The sequence below is a fragment of the Botryllus schlosseri genome, chromosome 13 (assembly GCF_051294905.1).
Source record: "Botryllus schlosseri isolate E-star chromosome 13, Bs_hap1, whole genome shotgun sequence".
NCBI classification, from domain to species: Eukaryota; Metazoa; Chordata; class Ascidiacea; order Stolidobranchia; family Styelidae; genus Botryllus; species Botryllus schlosseri.
This window is the reverse complement of record NC_137248.1, coordinates 8,109,121-8,134,060: the sequence shown is the minus strand read 5'-3', so window position 1 is coordinate 8,134,060 and position 24,940 is coordinate 8,109,121. Positions and strand designations below refer to the sequence as shown.

General features: G+C 39.9%; 2 protein-coding genes across 4 annotated transcripts; one reads left to right on the top strand and one right to left on the bottom strand.

The window, feature by feature from the left end:
• Positions 1 to 962: 962 nt before the first annotated feature.
• LOC145453751 (pyruvate carboxylase, mitochondrial-like) lies at positions 963 to 19,192 on the bottom strand. Its single transcript, XM_080331742.1, has 25 exons — positions 18,956 to 19,192; positions 18,722 to 18,805; positions 18,455 to 18,658; positions 17,301 to 17,466; positions 16,629 to 16,774; positions 14,968 to 15,085; positions 13,661 to 13,860; positions 13,533 to 13,603; positions 12,465 to 12,627; positions 10,704 to 10,886; positions 10,255 to 10,344; positions 9,557 to 9,701; positions 9,245 to 9,469; positions 8,692 to 8,848; positions 8,094 to 8,337; positions 6,570 to 6,681; positions 5,904 to 6,041; positions 5,685 to 5,843; positions 5,515 to 5,600; positions 4,548 to 4,727; positions 4,336 to 4,479; positions 4,158 to 4,275; positions 3,054 to 3,181; positions 2,894 to 2,983; positions 963 to 1,808 (listed from the first exon to the last, which is right to left on the bottom strand). Exons 1-25 carry the CDS (start codon positions 19,040 to 19,042, stop codon positions 1,644 to 1,646), a joined length of 3,603 nt encoding a protein of 1,200 aa, XP_080187868.1. The 5' UTR covers positions 19,043 to 19,192; the 3' UTR covers positions 963 to 1,643.
• Positions 19,193 to 20,181: 989 nt separating this feature from the next.
• Positions 20,182 to 24,316, top strand: LOC145453766 (uncharacterized). 3 transcript variants are annotated; one of them, XM_080331757.1, is made up of 5 exons: positions 20,182 to 20,327; positions 21,366 to 21,485; positions 21,542 to 21,692; positions 22,531 to 22,667; positions 23,232 to 24,316. In XM_080331757.1, the coding sequence occupies exons 2-5, from the start codon at positions 21,417 to 21,419 to the stop codon at positions 23,493 to 23,495; spliced, it is 621 nt and encodes a 206-aa protein (XP_080187883.1). In that variant the 5' UTR covers positions 20,182 to 20,327; positions 21,366 to 21,416; the 3' UTR covers positions 23,496 to 24,316. The 3 variants fall into 3 exon arrangements, with proteins under 3 accessions (XP_080187883.1, XP_080187884.1, XP_080187882.1); XM_080331758.1 differs by lacking the exon at positions 20,182 to 20,327 and adding an exon at positions 20,390 to 20,544; XM_080331756.1 differs by lacking the exon at positions 20,182 to 20,327 and adding an exon at positions 20,587 to 21,220.
• The last annotated feature ends 624 nt before the right edge of the window (positions 24,317 to 24,940 follow it).

Here is a 24,940-nt window from a genome sequence, read left to right as displayed (position 1 = left end):
ACAAACCCGTATCATAGTTAAAATCTAGAGTGGCATAAGAGATTCTAGCCGCTTGAAAGACGAAATCGTTGCAAATAGAATGCGTGAAGTGTAGCAAGCAAAAATTCACCTGTTATTCTGAGAATATTCGTAGCTTGGACAAATCGACAATCAACCTGTCTGATTCGTGGCGTTCAATCCTCGTGTCCTTGTCCATGGATTATTTTTTAGCTTGGCCAACAACTTCAAACTGCACTGGTGGTCGACTGAGTCATACAACCACGTCCTTTGATGAATTGCCTTCGCAGTGGGACTCTTGCTGTAGTATTTCATTGAGACAGCCACATCGCGCTAGACCAGTGGTTTTCAACCTTTTTCAGTTTGGGGACTTGCAAAATAATATTGCCTTCAAAAATCAATAAAATCCAGAATGAAATCGCGACATAAGTTCGCAACTCAAAATTAAGAATTAGAATTTTCATATTATGAGAAATTTGCCGATGTCTTTTCATATTACACCTGCTATGCGTGGTTTTATTGAAGTTTTTGCAATGCATATAGTACCTTAAAACCCACGAACTCGATTTTGACGTTGGGGTTCTTTTCAAAGAAATGCGACTCCGCTAGATTCTATTATACTATAGGACACTATGATTATACTGTCAAATGTCGCTAAATCGTACTGTTGAATTTCGTCTTTTTTTGCTGTCACATATTACTGGCCCTTATAAACAAGTTGTAGGCTACTTTCAAGTTTGTTTCGTCAGTTGAGCATTGCGACGTAGTATAAGTCGAATGTGGACCATTAGTTCTATACCAGAATAGAAACAGTCTTCTAAATCAGTTGATTACAATCTTATTTTAGTTCTCGAATTATTGAACAAGCCTACGACCTACAACGATCGGAAAGTTGACACTTGACCGGAGTTTGAGAGTCACTGCGCTAGATGACTATGACTGACACATCATATACACTACAGATGCATTGTGTATCTTGTTTATTGCGACTGGTTTATTGCAAATAATGAAGTGTTCAGGTACCGACGCGGACATAAAACGTACGACAGGCTTCGAAATAATTATTCCACTATGATTGGCGTAAGACGCATCGACAAAATGCAATTGAACTATATATACGACATGACTGCGAGAACATGCAGTAATAATCTTTTCAACTACGAGTTGCACTAGTGCCACCATTGGGAGCCTACAAGGAACAGAAATATACATGGTTGAATAATGAATTTGCACCGGAGAAAAATGGGTAGATATAAGTGCACAAGTAATAATAATGCACACGACACGCACCAAGGTTGTATTATACTGTGGAATAGCAAAATACCCGTTCTATCAACAGGTCGGCTTCAAGTTCTTCATTCCGCCAAATTGGATCGACTACTCGCAAAATACCATACTAAGCGCCATAGTGAATATTCATGGTAGGCTTCAATATTGTTTGCGAAATCGTATTGCATGATGCAAGAAAAATTAGAAATTCATGACAAAAAAGGACTGTGTAACTATAATGTTTTCTTTGTTGTTCACTTTTACAAAACGACACGTACTTGGAACGATATAATGCACTCGACGCTTTAAAAGTCATTGACATCACAATTGCTATACGAAAGAAAAGCGCTACATATGGCACGAAACAGGCAAGCTCTTCATTCTTCCACAATATCAGCGAGCAAGTCTTCGCCCTCGACATGCATGCCGTTTTCGACGGCTATCTCCTTGACCACGCCCGACACGGGGGCCGTGACCGCCATTTCCATTTTCATCGCCGACAGTACGAGGAGTACTTGACCTTTTTCGACGCGTTCCCCGACCTCGAAAATATTAAGAATTGAATTTTTCGTAACGCAGGCGAAGACTAACTAATGCAGCGGTTTTTAACCTTTAATAACGTGGGGAGCCATTGCGTTAACCTTTACGAGCCTTCGGGGAGCAAAAAGTATTGTAAATCAACAATAGGGTTACTATACGTCGTCCGAGACGCCTAAATGTCCTCCGTTTCGGCAATTCCTCCTACTTTACAGCTTTTACAGCTAAGATAATGGACAGATTCGAGTGAAAATGGGCATAAATGACGCTAAATAGGAAATTCGTGGTTTGATCGAACGCAACGACCCACTAAATTTTTCAGCAAAAATAGCGAAATCGGCTGATTTCAGTTCTGATAAACTAACGTTTCTGATATGGTAAAAGTGTCTTCCTTTCTCGATTCCAAAATATGGTAACCCTCAACAACAATCGTATCACGACGTGACCGACATTAAAATTCAAACAATCGATGCGAACATATGTGTAACCAGATGAAGTTCGTGTATTTGTACACCAAAAATATAGTACATTGAGCTAATGCCATCTGTCGCCTCGATCATATAAATTTTCATTTCAGTGACGTCATATTTTGTGATACGATTGTTGACACACAATATTCATTTCAATCTATGGTTAATTGCTGACGATTTCCCCAGGCGAGCGTCGACCGAAAATATTCGTGATCAATCAATACGGATACATTGCTCAATTGAATAATTTATCAACGAAAAATTACCGTTTCAACACTAAATTTCCACCATTTGAGCCTCGAAACTCTCAGTTAGGCCATATCAGCATTGAAAAACGTGTTTACAAGGCTACAAATATTCGTGGATCGGCGATTTCCGTCAAGCAGCAAACGAGACTCCCAAAAGCCACAAAGCACTACAAATTTTTTTTTGATGACGACGAACTGCATCCTTTTCCTCGTGGTTGCTATAGAGATACATACTTGAACTATTTAAGTCATTATTACTGCTATTAAGTCTTAATAGGTGGCACTCGACTTCGAGCTGAATTGCCCAGCCCTAGTGTGCACACGACAAATATTCGCTGGAAATCGTGTGTGATAAACCAAGGCTCATATTACCTTCACTTTAACCGACACGACGTCTCCCGGCATTGGGGATCCGACAGAGCCTTTAACGCCTTGCTTGGCTTTGGGGTGAAAATGCATCTCCTACAAAACAGAAAGACTAGTCAGAAACCGGGGCAGCACAAGCAACATGGTACGTAGCTACGCCACAAACCTTCATCGCTTCCTGATCCCGTATCATTACCGATCTGACTTGTCCGTTGAGCTCCACAAACACTTCTCTCTCGCCGGTCTCTTCTTTAAGGTCGCTCACCGCCAGCGCCTTGAAATGAAGCGTTTTCCCTACGAAAGGCAGATATCAGGGTGGTCGGTAACGGAGTATTTCCGCTCTTTCAGAGTACTAAACCAGGTCTTGCCTACTTACTGCTTACCCGAGCGGTTACGTTCAAAGACTACTTCCACATCTACTTTACAGTATTTGAGGTAAAATTACTTTGAAATTTTCAAGTATAAAGTACTTTTTGGCATGTCTGCACCACTTTTAGGAGAGAAATAATCATAACAATTTGGCAACAGGCACTTCACCTCAGAAGTTGAACGTGTCAGAAATCGCACCTGTGTATCGTTTGTTGTATCATTAGTAACATTTAGGGCAAGTTTTTGCAACTTTTTTTTACAGCTTCCGCCAGCTTCCTAAATACTCGTAAGATATGTAGAACTCTTTTTTAAGCCCGTTGAAGGAATCTTATAGTGCAACTTTTTGCAACTTAAAGTCCATTTTTTTCATGAAACTTTTTGCAAATTTTTGCGATTTTTCATGAAAGTATTTTCGATTTTGATAAAATACACGGCCAAATTCGACTGAAACACCGTAAATCAGCACCGAAATAACGCTTTTCATGTATTTCGGGAGTTGAGCCGGAAATTTTTTAGTCAACCGAGAAAAATGTGGTCAAAATGCAACTTCTGTAACTTTTGTTAAAATTTAAAAAATACATGCAACTTTCTCAGGTTTTAAGTGCAACAAAAACTTGCCCTACTTCGCTAAAACTATGCAATTCCTCGATCAAAGCTAAGTCTTGAAGCTACATACTTAATACTTTCCAGATCTTCATTTTCGCTGCACTTCCGCTGGTTATGTTTTAGACTGCCTACACTTAAAACGGTTTTCAATTTTTGTACCAGCTTCGAAATATCTCTATAGACTTATAATAAAGTAGAAATTTATAACGTTACATCTACTTGAATACCAACGACTACTTTGACCACCCCTTGGTAGATACGCACCTCACGCCCAAGCACGCATTATATCACATACCTCTTTCCAATTCAACTTGAAATTCTTCGGCAATACGTGGTCCTATCAGAAACGTGGCCGTGTCCAGCTTGTCGACCGGACCGCACTTGGACCGGAACCTCAGGAAATCGTCGGTCACCTTGAAAACGATCTAGCGTTAGAATGGACAACGACGGTGCAGATATAGAAACGGCCGTACAGATGGATACAGGGCCGCGCTTAGCACGTCTTCGTCGGACACTTCGACGTGGTTTTCAACGAGTTTGCGTTTTAGCGCTTCCAAGTCCGCCGGCGGGATGTCGGCACCCGGGCGGCCTTCGAATACTGGCCTTTCCTTCACGATCTGAAAGTACGTTGGATGAACTACTGCAGTCATCTGGAAAAGGAAAATGGAAAAGCAAATGCGCTAACCTTCGACTGTATTTCTTCAGGAAAGCCGCCAGGCGGATAACCAATTGCGCCGCACATCATTTCGATAACCGACGACGGCAAAGACAGCTCGTCAATTCTCTCTTTCACGTCTTCCGCTGTCAACTTGTTTTGCACCATGAACTGAGCCATGTCGCCGACAACTTTAGACGAAGGGGTAACCTGAAAGAAACACAAGTGTCGATAATTTTAACTGCAGCCGTAAACGTATCTTTGCTGTATGATAATAGGCTTGATTTACGTGCATAGTGGCGTTCGATCAGTATGAATATGTTATCATAAGGTTTCATTACAGCTATATACACTAGGGCTGCTCAAAAATAGCTTTAGAAAATTTTTTTTGACAGGCTAGTTGATAAAATTGTAAGGCTTGTTGAACAAATGCTGCACATCAAATTTGACTCAATTCCAACCTGTCGAAGCAAAGCTATTGGAGTAGAAAATTTTGGATTTACCGTAAAAATATCAACTTAAAAAAAAATACTGGCTACCCCATGAAATTGTTAGGTTGCCTAAAATGATGCAGCTAACAAATCTGGCTCAATTCTAAACCGCAGCAGTAGAAGAGTAGAAAATTGTGGATGTGAAAAAACAGCGTTAACTCCTTTACTGTGGGTAATTCTATAATTATAATGACTATGAAAACCGAGTGATCGTAAAGGACACAACAGGACACGGTCGCGTAGTACACGATCTTTTCACAAATGTCGCTCAAATGACTTCAACTTCAATGCCCAATATACTTCTGTCAACATATTAAGATCAATCACAGGGGTAATCTGCCACTGCTTGTAGCATGAATCGAATTCCAAACGCAATAATTTGGATCGTATCTTAGCGTCCAAATCCTAATTTCACCCGATCTTAGCGATATACTCGAAACGTGCCAGGATGCGCTGTCACATAACTGTACAGTGTACGTCGAATAACTAACATCTTGACCAAATACCTTAATAAGATCACCGAAGAGCTTGTTAGCTTCGATGTACATCTTCTTAACGTCTTTGAACTGTGCTCCCAAACCCATGCTGTGCGCTAAAACAGACCCGATATCGAATTCATGCCTCATTTCACATTTGTGAGCCTGTCATGAGGGCATCATGCATAGTTTCCAAATACCTTGAAAGTGAAGGTTAGTGTACTGGCCACCCGGGATTTCATGCTCGTATACATCAGAGCTTCCGGATTTCATTGTTACTGTGCATTCAAACGGAGCATACAGTTCTCTCGTCCTGTCCCAGTATTCGTTATATTCGCCGATGACAGACAACGGAATGCCTAGACAAAAAACAAATTACATTCAAATTATATCCTACGAAAAGTACATAATATACAGACCTGTGTCGTGAGGCGTTCTTTCCAGCGACGTCACGAGCGCGCCCATGCTCGGTTGTGATGTCATACCAGACATGGAATCGACTGCAACATCGACGATGTCTGCACCGGCTTCAGCAGCGGCAATCATGGAAGCCACGCCTGCAATGGAGCAGATATAGATGTCAATTGTGAACCAATATGAAGACCTCAGGTGCTCATACTTCAGCTAAGTACTCAAGCAGTTGCACCCATTTGCATTATTCGTATTCAGGGCTACAGTTCAAAGATATATGTCTTCTAATGGATTAATTGACGTGTAAATTTTGAACAGTACATCTCTACTGTGCTATAAAAACCTTTAATACTCTGCAACTATTCATTCTCTTATCTCATTCAATGTAGTTGCCTTGAAAAGCAGAATTTATAATTATGGGAAATTCTACGACACTTATTCGTCTAGTAAAGCTAGTCAGTATTTTGACGTTTCTTAAGCATGGTATTGAGTTGTCCGAACCACAGCTATTTTAGCCGGCTTCATTAAGGTCGGAGAATTTATTCACCCGTCTCACATCAAGAATCATGCTGGAGCGCATATGCACATCATGATGCCAAACAGAGCCCCCTCAACTATAGAAATGAAATAAAGGTAGCGCAATCAAGAGCCAAACATATGGACTCTATCGATACCTGCGCCGGACGTGTCGTGAGTGTGAACGTGAATTGGCATGTCCGGGTATTTCTCGCGGAGTTCCGATATCAGAATTTTGGAAGCTTGCGGTTTAAGCAATCCGGCCATGTCCTGCAATAGTTTTACAGTCATCAACAAGATGTGTCGAGATATCGTTGAAGTATTCATCGTTGATACTGAAGCAGAGGCAATGTCGTAAATTTCTAGTCAAGTACAGGTAGAAAATTCCTAGTAAGTAGGAAAGTTAAGTATTCTAGGCTTAGTTTTGCACAAAACCTGTAGAAGTAGCCTAAAACCTATAACCCCTTCATTTCACTTCATGCGTACTCAACGTACATCGCCACCGACTACTTCCGTATGTATCTGATGCTCGTTACCAAAGTGAACAGAGTAGTGATTAGTAACACACGAGTATAGAAGTTACATCCTTTTCGTCAGAGGTGGTCAGTAACGAAGTACTTCTACTTTTTCGAAGTACTCAAGTAGTTTTCCTCTACTTCTGGTACTTACTCAAGTAGATCTTATCTTCTACTTCTACTTCGTAATATTTTGTGAACTACAAACTTCATAAAAGTCATGTAGGCCTAATACCCAGAATTTTCGTTGCCCTTCGTAGTAGATGTTTTACCTAAAGTATCGCTGAATATAATTTAGATACCGGGTTGCGTGGTTCCGTTCACAGCGCATTGTCACCTATATCAAATATTTCTTCACAGCAAGTATGGGCCCCCGTAACGTTTAAAACTACCGTTTTGCAATCTAGCTTTTACTCACGACTCTTTTTAGCGTTAGACCTGTTTTAGCAGACCACCGTTGAGACTTTCTGTACAAAAGACATGAAATATATTTTTCGCTTTTTAGAAGTAGTATTTGTATTTTTCTTTCAATTACGAGTATTATACGTTGAGTTCTGATTATGGTATCAGTTCTTTTGTATGGAGAACATACATGTTGAAGTATAAAAGCAAGTGTAGTAAAAGTAATACCTTATATTTTCCGAAAATAAAGCTATACACTATATAGCATTTTCACGATATGCCATATTTTTAATTAACGTTTACTAATCGCGCAAGTGTTAAAGCCGTATCCGACACAACTTCTCCGTATCGCTTTTCGACTGAACTTGGGGCCTTATAATACGGGGGAGGACGCCATGCCGTGATATTCTCTAAAACAGTGTGTTAGAGTAAACATGAAGGATTAGTATTTCCATATCAATACTATCATTTACATCCCATGATATGGACGACCTCTTATTATGTAAAAAATTGACGCCTCCTGGGATGCATCAATATGAATCAAGCTCTCTACACCTCCCGTATAGCTCTATTTGCAGCTTTTGACAGTCCATGCGAACGAATTACGATCGCTTTCACAACTTTTGCTATTCAATCAGTACTGTCAGTTTTGAACACAGTGAAAGAATCTTTGGGACTAATGCAGAACAGCTACATCGAAGATGTTAGCATTGGCCAAAAATTTGAATACTCGTTGGGGTTCATACAAAAGATACATAACTATACCTTGATACACAAGATATGCGTCCCGGCGTTCACCAATTCGTCGGCAAAGTCCAAGTAGTACCGCAAATCGTACTTCGTGACTCTGTCCGGATTCGATACGTCGCCCGTGTAACAGATAGCGGCTTCCACGACACCGCCAGATTCCCCGGAAGCCTCGATGCCCAATATCATGTTGGGCATGTAGTTCATCGAGTCGAAAACGCGGAACACGTCCATGCCGTTGTCGAACGCGGATTGACAAAATCTGAAATAAATCACTGGATGTTTAGAAAAAGGGGTGTGTGGCAGGTAGAATTGTCGTTTTTGGCTTGTTTATCAACATTTATATGCGAAAAGACATGCACGAAGTTCATTAACTTTCGAGAGTACAATTTAGCAATATTTAACAGTAGAATAGAGGCTAGAAAATGGAAAACTTGCATTTCTTTCAAAAAAATCCGAAAAATCAAACACAAGTTACTGGAAATCAATTCAACAGCACTCGCCTTGCAGAAACTTTGAATCACGTAAACCTTCAACCAAACCTATTTTGCAATCAAATTCTTTACAACTATTACCATTAGCAACTCGCGATCAAAGGAAAACCAAGAATACCCACTTTTTCACGACATTGTCCGGGTAACTGGTGTATCCCACGGCGTTGGCTCCACGGAGCAACATTTGAAAGGGCACATTTGGGATTTTTTCCCGCATAACCCTCAGCCTCTCCCACGGGCATTCGTGAAGAAATCGCATTGCAACGTCGAAAGTAGCGCCTGAAACGTACGGTGAGCAGTAAGCAGACTTGGACTACAAGATTATTGCTACTCTAATTCTAATTGGATTTGGAAAGTTTTCTGTGTTCTAATTTCAATTCTAATATAATATCTGGTTGTCCTAAAATTTGCCATTCTCATGCTTATGGCGCAGTGAATTATGATTTGATATGAAGTGAACTTGAATCTGGTCGCATTTCTTACATTTTCAGAATTTACTTCCATTTCCCAGTTTTTGCGAATTCAGTAATTCTAATTCCAATCTAATTTGAAAAAAAAACTATGTAGCTATAATTCTAATCCTAATCTAATTTGAAAAATTAAGGTTTTTATAGTTGGCAAACTCTGGCAGTGAGTACCAGCCACGTAAAGAAGGAATACCAGCAATCGAGTTACCTCCCCAATTTTCGACACTGAAGAGATTCGAAAAGTTATGCGCGACAAACGGCGATATCTTGGCGAGGTCGTAGGTTCGCACGCGCGTGGCGAGCAGCGATTGGTGGGCGTCGCGCATCGTAGTATCGGTCAGGAGCAGTCCCTTGTGCTGCCGGACTGCTTTCGCAAAGGCCTCCGGGCCTTCTTCGACCAGGACATTCCTCCAACCACGGGGCGGCGGAACGTCTGAAATACGACACGGGGCAGTACAGGCTAGCGGAACAGCGTCAAGTGATGAAGCCTCCCATGTGCGGGGGTTTCAATTATACTCACCTTTCGTTGTAGGAGGCGGACTGGGGTCGATTCTGGGGGGTCGCAAGTCAGTCGGCAGCGGTGTTGAGGGACCGTTGACGAGAACATCAGCGAGATAATAAATCAGCTTCCCGGCTCTGTTTTGACTTGGCAGAAACTTGAACAGCTAAATTTGTGAATAGAAACATAATTAGTCGAATGCAGGTGTGTGGCCAGTCTGTTTGGGGGTCAGAACCACCTGCCCATTTCAAACTGTAAAGCCGTCCTTTAGAAATCCCTGCATGAGCTCAAACATGTCGTCAACAGTGGGCCTGTTGGTTTGTATTCTTGTCAGAGGTGGTGAGTAATGAAGCATTTCTACTTTTGAAGTACTCAATTGGTTATGATCTTACATTATATGTAAATAGTTTTGATCCAGATATACAAAACTTTTCAAGTTGCCGTTATGATGTCCGAATAGGCGATACTTCAATGATAGACTCAAGCGTGATTCGTTCACGTACTCAATTTTGTATTTCACACCTCCCAAGACATTGGATTTGAAATATAGGGATGTAAAAAACAAGGCCATTCTTTGTATAGATTTCCTAATATAATTCTTTGCCTATTCTGTCAATATGCTATGATGGATGCGATTACTTAACAACGTGCCAAGTGTGACATATAATCATAAGTTTCAAATGCTAAGCCGTTCTCATTACATAGAAGGGCTCACAAACCTGCGGATTACTATCGATGAACTGCGTCGTCACGTTCCCGTTCAGAAATTTCTCGTTGTTCAAAACATTCAACAGAAAGTTGATGTTGGTCTGAAAATACGCGTGCCCGTCAAATAGCAGGCAATATACGGTATCGAATATGGCCGCACAACACGCACCACTTTCACAATACAAGGCAATTGCCGAGTAGAAAATGAAAGGCCTCGCACGAGAGTATAGTATCAATTATAACGATGTCATTGTAGGAGAGAAATGATACCCGTACATATGCAACAAGCATGTTAATCAGGCAGACGTTACTGCTTAAGTGGTACGCTGCCAAAAAGTGGTATCAAATTACCGAAGACTAAGTATTCCCACATTTATAGTCAATGAGATAATCACAGGTGGCTTATAAAATGTTCCTTTTGAAATTGGATTAAAAACAATGCTCGGTAGCAATATCAAACCTTAACTCCACGGATACGAAATTCTCTGAGTGCCCGATCCATTTTGCGAGCGGCCGACTCCATGTTAGGCGCCTTGGCGATTACTTTAACGAGTAACGAATCGTAATGCGGTGAAATCAGAGCGCCAGCAAAAGCAGACGCGCTATCCAGCCGTATTCCCATTCCTTCTCCACTTCTGAATACCTGAATTCCGATGGACGAACATGAAAATTACCATTGAGAGATTATCGGTGAAATTTGATACAGACTTCGTCAAGAGTGAAAATCTATAAAGGTCTATAAACAATACAACACCAAGATTAAAAGTTGGCATTGAATGGCATCAGCAATATGTGAACTGTGACCCGAAGTAGCCTAATTGGTTATCTCAACACGGAAAGACAGTATGGAAGATTGTAAAACAACTTGGTACTATACAGCTTCTTCATTATTAAATATCACATACATAAATACGAATATCAACATCAATAAATTCAAGAATACAAATGTGAATAAATAGGATGATCTATATTACTCTATCACAGGGGTGGGCAAACTACGGCCCGCGGGCCGCATGCGGCCCGCAACACCTTTCTGTGCGGCCCGCGAGAGTCTAAAGAAACTTATTTTGCGTACTAAAAATCGAATTAATTCAGAGACCTGATCAAACTTTTTTTAGTATATTTCACCGTGATAATTCTAAGGCATTGGTTCTCAACCTGTGGGACGCGTGCCCCTTGGGGTCGTGAAAGCATTTGAAGGGAATCGCGAAGCTGAGCTCAACCGAAAATTTTTTTCGCGCTCCGCGCGAATTGCTTACAATTCATAATTATTGCTCTGTGTTTAGTATGAATTTCATATTTAAAAATCTCTCATCAATAGTCGTAACCCCCCATGCCGCCAAACTATACGTTAGATTTGCTATAGCATCCTCATGGCATTTGGTGATATGACGATAAGAGGTCACGAAATCTTTCGCCATCATAAGGAGGGGGGCATGTCTTAAAAAGTTCGAGAACCGCTTTTCTAAGGTAAAGACTTCCTATGTTATATTTCTTATTTAATTTCTGGCGCGACAGCCCGATCTCAAGGCCCACAGAGTTTGAAAGGTTTCAACTGCTAAACATCACAGAAATCCTAAACGAGATAGACGTAATTCGGATCACGATTGTGATTTCAGATTGGCCACTCCAATTTCAATTATTTTAGTGGTGTGCTTATAAAAAACGATTTGCGCGTGTCTTAAATAGATTCGTTCTCTGTATGCGTAGAATTAGGGGATTTATATTTTATCTACACATATGGTAGAAGCGTGTTTGAAGCTAACATGGTTATGATGCTGTCAGCATTATGTGTCCTGGAACTGAACCAAAAGTGGAATCAGTAAATCTATGACCAGATCACTGCTGACAGATTTAAATTTCAACCTGTTCGAAAAATCGGGACAACAGACTTTCATCTCTATAGTTTTGACAAATTGGTTATTGAGGTCGACCAGCCTATTAAATCTCACCATTGTTTCTGGCACTTGTACGATATCATCATAGCAATGTTTGGTTTGTTTTAAATAAGCATATATATTATCTCCATGTCCTCATTACATAATCAAATACCAGCAATACTGCGTTTTGGTTTATAATCCCAATTTTATATAGTGCGGCCCGCGAATGGATTCAGATGTTGAATGCGGCCCGCGAGCTCAAAAGTTTGCCCACCCCTGCTCTATCACGTAGTTTTGCTCCTCAGTCAGGTTTTAACATTGTGATATCGATGTTCGCTTACCTCTATCCTTCCAGTATCGGGTCTAAAATCAAGAGCGGGGTCTTCGGTGGTTACTCGGCATTGAATGGCCGTGCCGGTGGTTTGAATGTTTTCCTGAATCAAATCCAACCCGGGCAAGGTGTGACCCTCGGCCAGTTTGATTTGGGCTTGAACCAGGTCCACGCTGTAAAAATGAGGAGTTATAGAATCATTGACAGGGATACGCAGACTGCAGTTGCACAGCTGCCAGGCATATGTGCATGTGCCAGTGCACCGCAGTCTGCATCGAATTGTGTTGTTGCAAATTGAATTATCAACTGTTTAGCTGGAACCGAAGAAGATCTGACTGGCCCAGCCTGTACTTACACTGACAATGAAAATAGTTGCTTTTAAAATTCTCCCAGATATTTGGCGAGGCCAGGATTATAGCATGAAATTTTTCACTTTGCCCTGAACTACTTAGTAGGCTATACAAATTACACCGCAGCAAACAATACTAATCTTCAACCTCTCAAGTAGAAAGGTAGCAGAAATGAGCAAAGCAGAAAAAAAGCAGAAATTTCAAATGTGATGTAGGGCGAGGCTACTGCAAGATTAAAAGTCAAGGCCCCGAAAGAAATATCGTGATTGCACAATTGCACATTTACCTTTTTTCAAATTTTTGTGGCTATTTGATAAAATCGTTAGGCTGGCTAAAAAATCGCTGCACACCAAATTTGACTCGATTCCAACTTTAAGATCGGAAGCTCAAGTTGGAATTTATTCAAGAATAATTCAAGTATATTTGTTTTAACTGCAATACATTCGCTTCTACCGGTTGGAATTGAGTAAAAATTGTAATGCATCGTTATTTTAGACAACTCAACAATATCTCAAGTTAACAGTAAAATTTGAATTTTTTAAAAATTATCCTTATTATAGATTCAAAATTTTCAAACTCGTATAGCTTCACATCTAAAAGTCAGATTTGAGTCAAATTTGCTTTGCAACATATTTTTAGGCAACCTAACACTTGTATCAAATAGCCGCAAAAAACTTGAAAAAAATTGTTTTTGAACAACCCTATTGTACATATCAATCCGCAATTACCCAGTCACTTCTTCGGTGATGGTGTGTTCCACTTGCAATCTGGAATTGACTTCGATGAAGTAATGACGACCCTGAAAAAGCACGGAATCAAAACGCACATTCTTTTCAGAAATATCTTTGCAGGCTACCTCGTTGTCCAGTAAAAATTCCACGGTTCCAGCGTTCTGGTATCCCACGTGACGCGCTATCTTCAGCGCGTCGTCGGCTAGTATTCGGCGTAGTTGAATGGGAAGATTGGAAGCCGGTGCGATTTCGACCACTTTCTGATGCCGTCTTTGAATCGAACAATCCCTCTCGTACAAATGGATGATATTTCCAGCCTTGTCACCTGGTACGTTGAAATGAAACGTGGCATTAATTTGAGAAAAAAAGTGGCAAAGTTTCTGCGAAAATTTGGCATCACGTTTATCGATTCTTTAGCAATAAGACGAGTCGAATGCGGGTAGGCTACCACTCATTTCATAACAGACCTGGAAAGTATATTCTTTTCAGCCAGAAGGAAAACAATGCCAGCAGCTGTACGTCGTCAAAAATCATTTTGTATTCATAACCATGACAAATGATCAATAATTCCAAAGAAGTGTTGGATGCTCAGTTACGACCAACTGAGATTTAAAAGCTATAACAGCGGGAAGAAAATATATATTTTCTGTTGATAAAATAACTATTTAGTCACAGCACAGGGCGTTTATTGCATTCTCACCCCTCGATTCATTGCAATTGATACTCAACTCAGATTTGCTTACTTGCCGAGTGTCTGGCATCACAAGAAATTATTCCATAAATTGTTTCCAACAAGGCCTCATCCTGACCCGATAGTTTTACTCAAACAGGTACAGAAACATAGACAGTGTTAGAAGCTAATGAAGTAGGAAATTTTGAATTTGAATAAAATAGTATTTACGGTGGCAAACTGATTATTTATCATGGGGTTGGAAATTTTTCTACTGCAATAACTTCTCTTCTAGTAGTTGGAATTGAGCCGAATTTAGTGTGCATCATCTCTACTGACAGCCTACCAATTTTATGTGGTTGACAGTAAAATTTGAAATTTCATTTTTTATATTACAAATTCAAAACTTTCTACTGCAAGAACCTCGCTTCTACTGGTTGGAATTAGCCAAATTTGGTGTGCAGCGTTGTTTCAGTCAACCTAACAGTTTTATCACGTAGCCAGTGAAAGCTGAAGAAACAGTTTTTTTAACAGCCCTAATAGACACATATATGACAATATGGTAATTCAATTGCGATGATCAAATTTCATCAGAAATCAAGAACCTTCGTTCAATTACACTATAGCTGACGAACTACTTAGTTGGCATACCGCCTTGGAATGTAATAAACAAACATAGATCAAGTTCTCTTCCACTTGATCGGCAGTTCAAGGTTCGGCCCGCTTTCGAAAAGTTTACCACGCACACCACCGCATTCTCACCCAAAATCTGCACTTCAATATGTCTCGGGTCTTCCAGGAATCTTTCTATAAACATGGATCCATTACCGAAAGCTTTTTGCGCTTCGGAAACCGCTCTTTCGAAGCTGTCCCGCAATTCCTAGAAAAAATTCCATTGGGAATTCATGTGCACTGTACATCCACTGTATCAGACAGGCAGATTAGCTGAATTTCCAAGCATAAGAATAAGAGAATGTAGTCGCCTACACATAAGTGGGTCAAAGTACTATGCCAGCATAGAGATTTATCAGACATATCATTCACGCTTCTCGGGCATTATCGGATCACAAACACTGGCAATGTTTGTACAGCAAATATGCACTAGGGTCACTGATGACTGAAAGCACAATTGATTTGGCGGGTACTTTGGAAATTCAAAAATTGCTTCTCCACACTATTGTATCTACTAGTTAGGGCAGGGGTGGGCAATTATTTTTCTCCACGGGCCAAATGAGGAGCAGAAATATGTTGGCGGGCCGAGTCAGAAATTTTTGAATATCCAGCGTATTGATTTTATTTCTAAATTGGAAGCAGTGTATTACACGAATTGGTGCTCAGTGGATGTGTTGATATTGAGGAATGACAAAGTGACGGTTAATTACTCAAAAAGATATTGAAATCGCTGAAGCGTACCAAACTAAAAAGACGACCCCGATTCCCGATTGGTATTTCTTCACTGGCAAGTATTGCCGATGGACGATTGGACTTTGTGGTTTTCGGTCAACATAAGGGCAGTCCTTTTTGACCAAGGTTTTCACGCTGTCGAGGTTTATTCCCTTTACTTAGTTAATTTGATCAGCAGCTGCAATTGCAGTGCCTTCTCGGAATCCCGTGTTAGCCTAAAGTTCATTTATATTGGTGCGTCGTGGCGCGGTAATGGCCAACGCCGAAATGCCCATTCTAAAAACCATTAAATGAAGTTGCATAAATTTTCAAAAAATACCCTATAATTTATGTTCAATCATGAAATAATTTTGGGCGCCCGTCGAGCTCGCCACGCAATTGGGGGGTTTGAGGTGCGGTAGTTACAGTTCTAAGGATAATAAATAGCTTATCGTCTTGGTAGCTGGTTTCTGAGAAGTGTGCAGCTTGCCGAAATGGCCTTGTTGATTAGCGAAGGTTGCCGTTATTAACCCTCTTTGAATTTCAACTTTCGGCTTTCTTTTTTTGACATATTTAATGGGTGGTGATATATTCATAGAAATCATGGGCATTGATTCATTTGTTTCATGAATTATGGATTTGGAAACATATCACGTAACAAATTGAAACACAGACCGTGTAATGCGTAATGTGACAATGGCACCAAAGAAGGTTTGGTGACTTCTTGTGACTTAAATTCTAACGGCATAACTTGCTACATTGGCTTTAGCTTTAATGTGGATTAGGCATGTGAGGTGCGTATAGGCTGCGTAATCACGGTATGTTAATGAACAGGCTTGATAGTAAACGAATTTCTGGTCCAGTTTATACATCGTATGGTTTTAGTCCACGCAGCAACACTAAAAAGTAGGTTTGATATTTTAAATTTCAAGCAGCCTTTCGCGGGCCGCAAAGAATCGCTCGGCGGGCCGCACTTTGCCCAGGCCTGGGATAGGGTATGGCTAACCAATGAAGTTAATCAACTCTGCAACACAACCTACTTCCATTTTATGGACCACACGCATGCCTCGTCCACCCCCTCCGTACGCTGCTTTTAACATCAAAGGGAACCCGTGTCGTGCGCCAAATTCTTCGGCTTCTTCCAGACTATGCACCGGTCCGTCTGTGCCAGGTATAACTGGAACGCCTATACATAGGAAGCGAGGAAGTCAGTTTGGACGAAGGAGTCTTGCTATAAACTGCACATATTTGATTCCCATTAAACCTAATCTTATCGTAATTCACTACGGATAAAGCTTGCACCACTGAGTTGTGCGTTAATTGAACTAACTAGCCATTTTTAAAAATTGCTGGTAAACTGATTACGATCAAGAGTAAATCTTAACCATTGCAATCATACATTGCAACTGTGGCGTGACAGTATAAACAAGTATTTAAAGCGGTATCAAACCAGCATTCCACTCGAGTTGGGTAAATGTAATCTCATTTAATAATGTGCGGGTGGTTGTAACACCTTTAACGGTGGCTAGTCCAAGCTTACAAACCCCCAGAGTTGATAAGTCAGAACATAGATTAACTAATAAACAATTAAAGGATCAAAAATCTGATTAACATTTTGAAATTGCAACAATTAATTCCCCAATACAGGAAACCTGGTCAGTCACACTCCATACAGTTCATTACGTTGCAACATGTGACGTGGTGATCATTACCGGCTGCAATAGCAATCCTACGAGCTGCCACTTTATCACCCATCGCTTGCACGACTTCGGGAGAAGGCCCGATAAATTGTATTCCAGCATCGAGGCAAGCTTGCGCGAAATCAGCCCTCTCCGATAAAAATCCATATCCAGGATGTATCGCATCTACGCCAACAGACTGAAATATGAAATATTTGTTGCGTGCATCTTGAATTGTATACCTTCAAATACTGATATCGCGACATCATTAACGATATATTAAATAGGAATTATGTGCATATTGCACGTCTATTATTCAATTATTTGTCACCTTGATGCTCACCTAGTCTGATCAGTTTGATATGAAAATGCAGTTATTAAATCATTTAACTAATATTGGTATTTCAGTGAGAGTATTAATGATTTTTTAAAATTTATGAGACTATGTGAGACATGTACATCACTCGCTTTACCTTAAAGAGATCAAATATCATTTCCGATCCTATCAAATATAATACCACAAGGGAAGTGGGAAATAGCAGGTTGGACCGACAACCTTACATAGAGTAAAATAGAGTAAATATGTTGTAACATAGCGAACAATGTCTGAAATATGAATGTATACTTGTATAGCCTAGTCATTTAATGATGTAAACAAGTGGCCTAAATCCATTCAGATATTTCTTTCAAACCAGAAAGTCTATAATATGGTATTGAATTTGTGAAAATATGCCCTGAAGCAAAAGAAAAAACAGCCGACACAATAGTTGATTATAATTAAGAATGAAATGGCAAAGCAAACAACTAGATAATTACTTGGCAAAATATTGCACAGAGTAGGCCTATGTACTCAAAACACATATGATTATTCACAGTACACAAATGCTATTGAATTATGTAGCATAGCCTTGTTTGTAATTATGTAGCAATATTGACCGAGTCTGTGTTACATGCAAATAATGCATGTATTCAAAGAACAGCGAAACACACAGGTCATTTCCTTACTAATAGAGAACACTTACTAAACGTACCGATAGTCAGCTACCCTGAATTCTGGCCATTGAATACTATGGTACTTTATTGTCTATTTTTATTGGGGAGCAAGAAAATGTCATCAGCATTCTAGAATCATGTCCGTTTCCATAGAGAAGTCTACGTATATGGCAAATGACTTTCTTGTAACTGACCTTTGCAATAGAAACAATATCCGGGATGCAAAGGTATGCATCGACGGGTGACATCCCTTTTCCGACGAGGTAAGACTCGTCTGCTTTTTGCCGATGCATCTGTTGAGTATCTTGTTCCGAGTATATCGATACTGTTCGAATACCGAGTTCTGTGCACGCACGGAATACCCGGATGGCAATCTCTCCCCGATTTGCCACCATGACCTTCAATCGTATGGGGGCTGTTAGTAAAACATTGTCTTTTTTTAAACAAGAAGAGCAGTTTACCTTCGAGATAGGCTTAATGTTGGCATCTGATTCTTGATATGATGTCACACTTGTTGCGAGATATCTATGGATGTTGACAGCCTTCTAAAAGTAAGATAATTTCAGTTATACGATTACAAGATAAATTACAAACAGTATAAGGATATATGAATTAACAAAAATAATTTAAAAATACATATGTGAAGCAAAATTGAGAAAGATACCTATGATATATGGATAATAGCGAAATCTTACTGATTTTCCTGACTTGATTGTCAATCGCCCAACGGCCGATGTCTTGTTAGCCAGTCCATGGCAATGCGCCAGTCGATTCGCAATCATATCTCGTTTGCCTACGAGTCTTCTCTCCGCTGACTCACTGAAAGCTGTCCCGAGCCGAATTCAAGTCCCGTAACAGAGCCGCAAAATAGAAATGAACCAATATAAACACGTTACTAAAAATAGGAGAAAACGCTTAGGTTTCTAGTCATGGAAAAGCCCAAGGCAAAGTCCAGAGTCCAACTCGGACTACACCGGCTCGTATTCGCTTCACTTCCGAATAACAACATAATTCTTGCACTTGTTTTGGGATTGGACACCGGCATCCTGACATTTTTTCTAAACCTGCTCCTTAGAGAGATCATTCAGGTAGAACTTGAAAACGAGAGTATTTTTAAACTGTGAAGCATTGCCAGTTGCCACCTTGAAAGAGGCCGCCCCTGTCGCGCTCGTGCTGTTAGCTAGATTCTTCCCTGCTGAATATGATATTGATTCCACGGAGAAATGCGAGTCACGTCTCGAAAGTCGAAATGACTGTCACAAAATTGAATATGCCCGACACGTTCTTGACACAGTGTAACTTGACTAAACTCAACCGAGCTCCGATGTATATCTCGAATGGAATCTACAGCTCAACTCGAGATACAATAGTTGAAGTTCAATCAGTTTAGTAATATTTTCATCATTTCAAAATACCACAAAACTGCGATACAATGAAAAGATAGGAAGGTATTGAAACGACTTGGAGTAGTCTTTCGGATCAGACACACGTCTTGGCCTAGGTGAAGTGAAGAAGTGGCACGCACACTGCACAGTTTGCACACTGAATGAAAATTACAGCAGATAATATAAAAGGTAAGCGAAAAAATGAGGTGGTAGGTGGCGGAAGGCGAGATCGATGTTAGATCGTGGTCCGGTAATCTTGACATAATTTCGATTTAGCCTCTTTACATTGGTGCGAACTTGTCCGCCGTCTTCAGCCGTCTGAACCGCAAACGCAAGAAACACCACATTGTGCATGCGGCATTGCATGTCTTGAGCGGATAAAATAATACAACCGCTCATAATGCCAGGGCCAACGTGGTCCACAGAGAAAACCCGTGCGTATCGCTTCCCTATTCGGCTACTCTCCCATCCCGGATCCTATTCTTGAGATCAACAGTTTCTCTACGGTCATTTGCAAAAATATACCGACCGTGACGAAGTCGTCGGCAATCGAAACCCCAGCAAAGTCAACAGACAGTCAAACACAACACAGCCAGAGTCTGGCAGAGTCTGGGTTGGTGTGATTGGATCGGCGGATAGCATGTCTGTCTCCGCATTTTGCGTATGCAGATAAGCCAATTAAGTGAGGATGTTTTCAATTAATTTATAGATAGTAACTTTAACTGTCGACTCTCTGAACATTGTGGCTTTTCGAGCTGTCGTGAAAGTAGTAGATGCGTTGTGGATGATAATATATAAATTGAGAATGGCGATGTCACGAACATTATTTTAGTGGTGATATTTGGGTTTGATTAGGGTACGAAAGGAGTTATGTTTACATATTCTCGGGCTAGGCCAAGGTAGGTATATGATTGAGAGACGACTCCTCCATGTAGTTTCGACACTTTCCTATTTTCTCCTTTTATCACAATCTTGTGTTGTTTTGAACTACTGTGAATAGTAATAAAACGAACCAGAACTAGGTAATTAGGGTTGAGTTAGACCTCAGGTTGATTTATGTCATGCTAGGTTCTGTAAGGAGTTGCATAACCTACCCTATAAACCATTAACCTCCTTTGACCCAGCCCGACCTAGCCTCTGACCAGAGTGGAATTGGTGGCAAACGTCACGCGCAACTTTTCATTTAATTCTTTAATTATTCTACGGAAGAAACCCTTCTGTCACGCGCAACTTATTGACGAAAACAACCACTGATTCCAGTCTGGGCCTCTGACATAACTCAATCAGAACGTCATCCGGAGTCCTTAGCTTATCCAAGAGCCTAACCTAATCAAACCGCCCTTTACTCCGCCTAACCAATGCCTAACCAAATTAAAGAAAAATATTGTATCGTAATTCGTAACATTGGTAATATGACATCTAATGTTGAAAATGCCAAATAGAAGGAAATAGTTTTTCTGAAAAATGATTGAAACATAATTTTTAGACTTCAACTAGTTATCAACTGTTAGAATTAACTGTACCTTTGAAAAGCATTAAAAGAAGTGGAACCAAAGATTAATTATGATAACTGTGGTAAGCATTATAGTGCTTGTAATTTTCTGCGTTTAACTTCAGCAAGAAATTCATGACTTTTTGCTAATGCATTATTGTGCTATATTGCTGATGGATGGATATTTCCACGTAAGTCATAGTCACACACAATACAACTCTGATTCAGTTACGTGCTGCTCGACTAAAGGCGTCAAGAAATGCCATTATATCTTCACGGATGTTCTCCGATGACAGTACCTCAAAAACATTTGACACTCATCCAATTTCAAGGTATCCAGCTCCAGAGGTATTTATCACATATAACAGTGTATGCACAAACTATTTTTTAGTCTTATATTGTAGGACACTTCAGGCCTGCCCGAATCGCTGCAAAATCGTATTCATGAAGCAAAAGAAAAGACAGGGTTTGTGCCAAATGTGATGCGTGCGTATGCTCATAGACCAATGGAATTTGAAGCTTTCTTTGGAATGTATGATGCAATCATGCAAAAAGGTAGTTTTTATGGGAAATAATTCCAGTTTTCACTAAATTGCGGTGTTGGAATGACTGGAGTCATCCTTGATTCGAGTCTGACTGCAGTCAACTTTTTCACATAACTGACCTTAACTTGAGTCTCTTTGTAAAAATGACTTGACTTGGCATTTCAGAAATTTGGATTGACTCGTGACTTGAAGCAAAATTTGCGAGACAAATTCATGTCATCAACTAATCGCAGAACCTTTACATGTTCTCGACACACTGGTTTGACCTGTGAGAGCAACCAGTCATTCAACAATTGTGCAACCTGGTTTTACTGAGCCTCCATTGTTATGGGTTTAAATAAATTGCACATAGTCAATCAATCATTTTATTGTCATTTTCATTAGATCAAAACACCACAAGATTGCGATATAATGAAAAGATAGGAGTTGATGAATGAATGACGGGATTAGAGATTACACATAGACAAGAAGTAACATTTCTATGGGGATATAATTCTGTTTTATAGACTGCTCATGCTCACAGCTGAATGCACTTGCACAGTGCCCACCATAAAAAACCTCTTGTATGATTCAATTCGAATAGGTATAGTTTTAAGTTTATGTTACTCATCAACAATTGGTGCAGGCTTAATTGTATCTTGTGAATGTGTAGGTGCAGATGTTTCAACTTTTTGAATTTTCTTATTATGTCTTCTATTTTGTGGGGGTGCAAATTTTATCAATGTTGAGTGTGTCCTATGATTTGAATGTGATTTCGTAAATAAATCTGTGCAAATAATGGTACATGCTGTAACGACAGTGTTTGAGAAGCACAATGATCACCGTTTCCATGTTTTACTGCACTTCAGAAACTGGAAATCTGACAAAAGCGGACCGGGAGATGATTGTAGTCGCTACCAGTGCGTACAACAACTGTTTATATTGTGTGGTGTCTCACAGCGCCCTCCATAGACTCTTCTCAAAAGATCCAATCAAAGCGGATCAGGTTAATGTTTTCTATTTTCCAACAACAATTGAGTTATATCCATAGTTTTGTTAGTGAAATTAGCATAATATATGGTTGAAATAACCCCTGTATCACAGTAACTGTTCTCAAAAGATCCAATCAAAGCGGATCAGGTTAATGTTTTCTATTTTCCAACAACAATTGAGTTATATCCATAGTTTTGTTAGTGAAATTAGCATAATATATGGTTGAAATAACCCCTGTATCACAGTAACTGTTGATATATTGTCGAAAATTGCACCTATTTGTAGAGTCGTTAATCATTTTACATGAATTGTGAATATGATCCATGTAATTTCGAACACGTGACGTAAACACGTCACACCTCTGATATATGACTAAAAGTATGCGACCCCTCGACTGCATATACTTTTTAAAACTACTCTCAGTACTTTCAAGACCTTCATTTTCTACCTCTACTTGAAGCTGTTTTGACCTGTTTTTGAAATCGCTACTTCTACATATAATTGAGTAGAATTGCTTTACTTCTACTTGAGTACCAGCACTGACTACTTTGACCAATCCTGTCTCCATATCGTTTAGCTGGCAGCTTGCTGGGAAGCCGCAAGTATTGACAGCAGGGAAAAGGCTATACTTGAATTGGCAATGGCTGTATGCAAGTCTGAAGAGATCCCACAAAAGTACTTCGACAACTTGTATCAGCACGGACTTGATGCTGAAGATGCTTGGGACATAGCATCCATCAGTGCGTTCTTCAGTATGTCAAATCGAATGGCTCATTTCACCAACATGAGACCGAATAAAGAGTTCTACCTGATGGGGAGAGTACCAAAGCCAAAAGTGTAGTAACTGCTATGAAAGGGCACTGGAAATATGATACTGCACTTCAGCCTCACAGTATCTGCACTAGGGGTCGGGAAAAATGACTTTTTTTCTCAAATCGTACTGGCTACTTGATAAAATTGTTAGGTTACCTAATTAAAGCCTAAACCCCAAATTTGGTTCAATTCCAACCAGTAGCCGCATTGCTACACGAGAAGAAAGTTTCTATGAATACTATTTTTTTCAAATCCAAATTTTTCGACAGCAATAACTCCGCTTCCACTGGTTGGAATTGAACCAAATTTGGTGTGTAGGCTTGAATTAGGTAACCTAACAATATTATCAAGTAGCCAGTACGATTTGAAGTCATTTTTGGAGTTGAAGACCTCTAATCTGCACTTTTGATATCTTCGCTTATGCTAATATGTCTCATCAACAAATACGAAGGTGTTCTATTGTATGCATTTTCTGATTTGATCAGAAACATGGAATCAGATGGGGTTATCTTCATGTGTGAGATGCATTCTGATCAAAGTCGGTTACTTGCCTTGCTCTGTCTAGGTCAATTTACTTTGGTGCGAAAGCGGTAGTGAATTTGTCATCCCGAATAATGCTCTATTAAACTTGTGCACGAACTATCTCTATTTTTGAGCGGAAATCTATTACGATGTGTGCCTGATTGTATTTTGCAAGTTTGGTGCGAATTCTTTATCTCGTGCTTCTAGCTTCAATATTTTTGTTGCTAACGTGATAAGATGTATCTGTTTCATTTATATGTTTTTTGTTGAGCTGTTTTCAAAGATCAAAATTTTATCAGTGATTAAATGAACAGACCTAACAAACAGCATCTGGACTGACGAAGGGGTTTATATTTATGAGTCAGATCAATGTACTGTACAGCAGTGTTGGGATGACTCGAGTCATGACTTGACTCGAGTCAGACTCGAGTCACCTTTTTCGTATGACTTGACTTGACTCGAGTCACTTTGCTAAAATGACTTGACTTGACTTGACTTGACGTATCAGAAATGCGGATTGACTCGTGACTCGGAGCAAAATTCACGAGTCAATTTCAAGTCATCAAGTAATCGGTGTCGATAAAAATCACTGTATCTGGCAAATGTTCGGATTGTTCGCGAAACGCTGTTGTAACCGTGAAAGCGACCAATCATTCAATGACTGTGCGTTTTATTGAGCCCCCATTGTTCTTTCACAAATAAATTGACCGCAAACGAAGTGATCGAAGCTTACAGCTTACGTTGTCGCAAACCAGTAGTAAAGTAATAAAATAGCAAAATGTATATTTCTGTTCACTGTTCTTATACCTTAAGCAAACCTCTTGTTTTAGTGAAATTCAATTCGAATATAGTTTATGTAGTCCTCAACCATTGGCACGGGCTCCAATTGTATCATGTCAATTTGTAGATGGGTAATGTATTTCATCTTATCAATTCGTTTCTCTATTCACT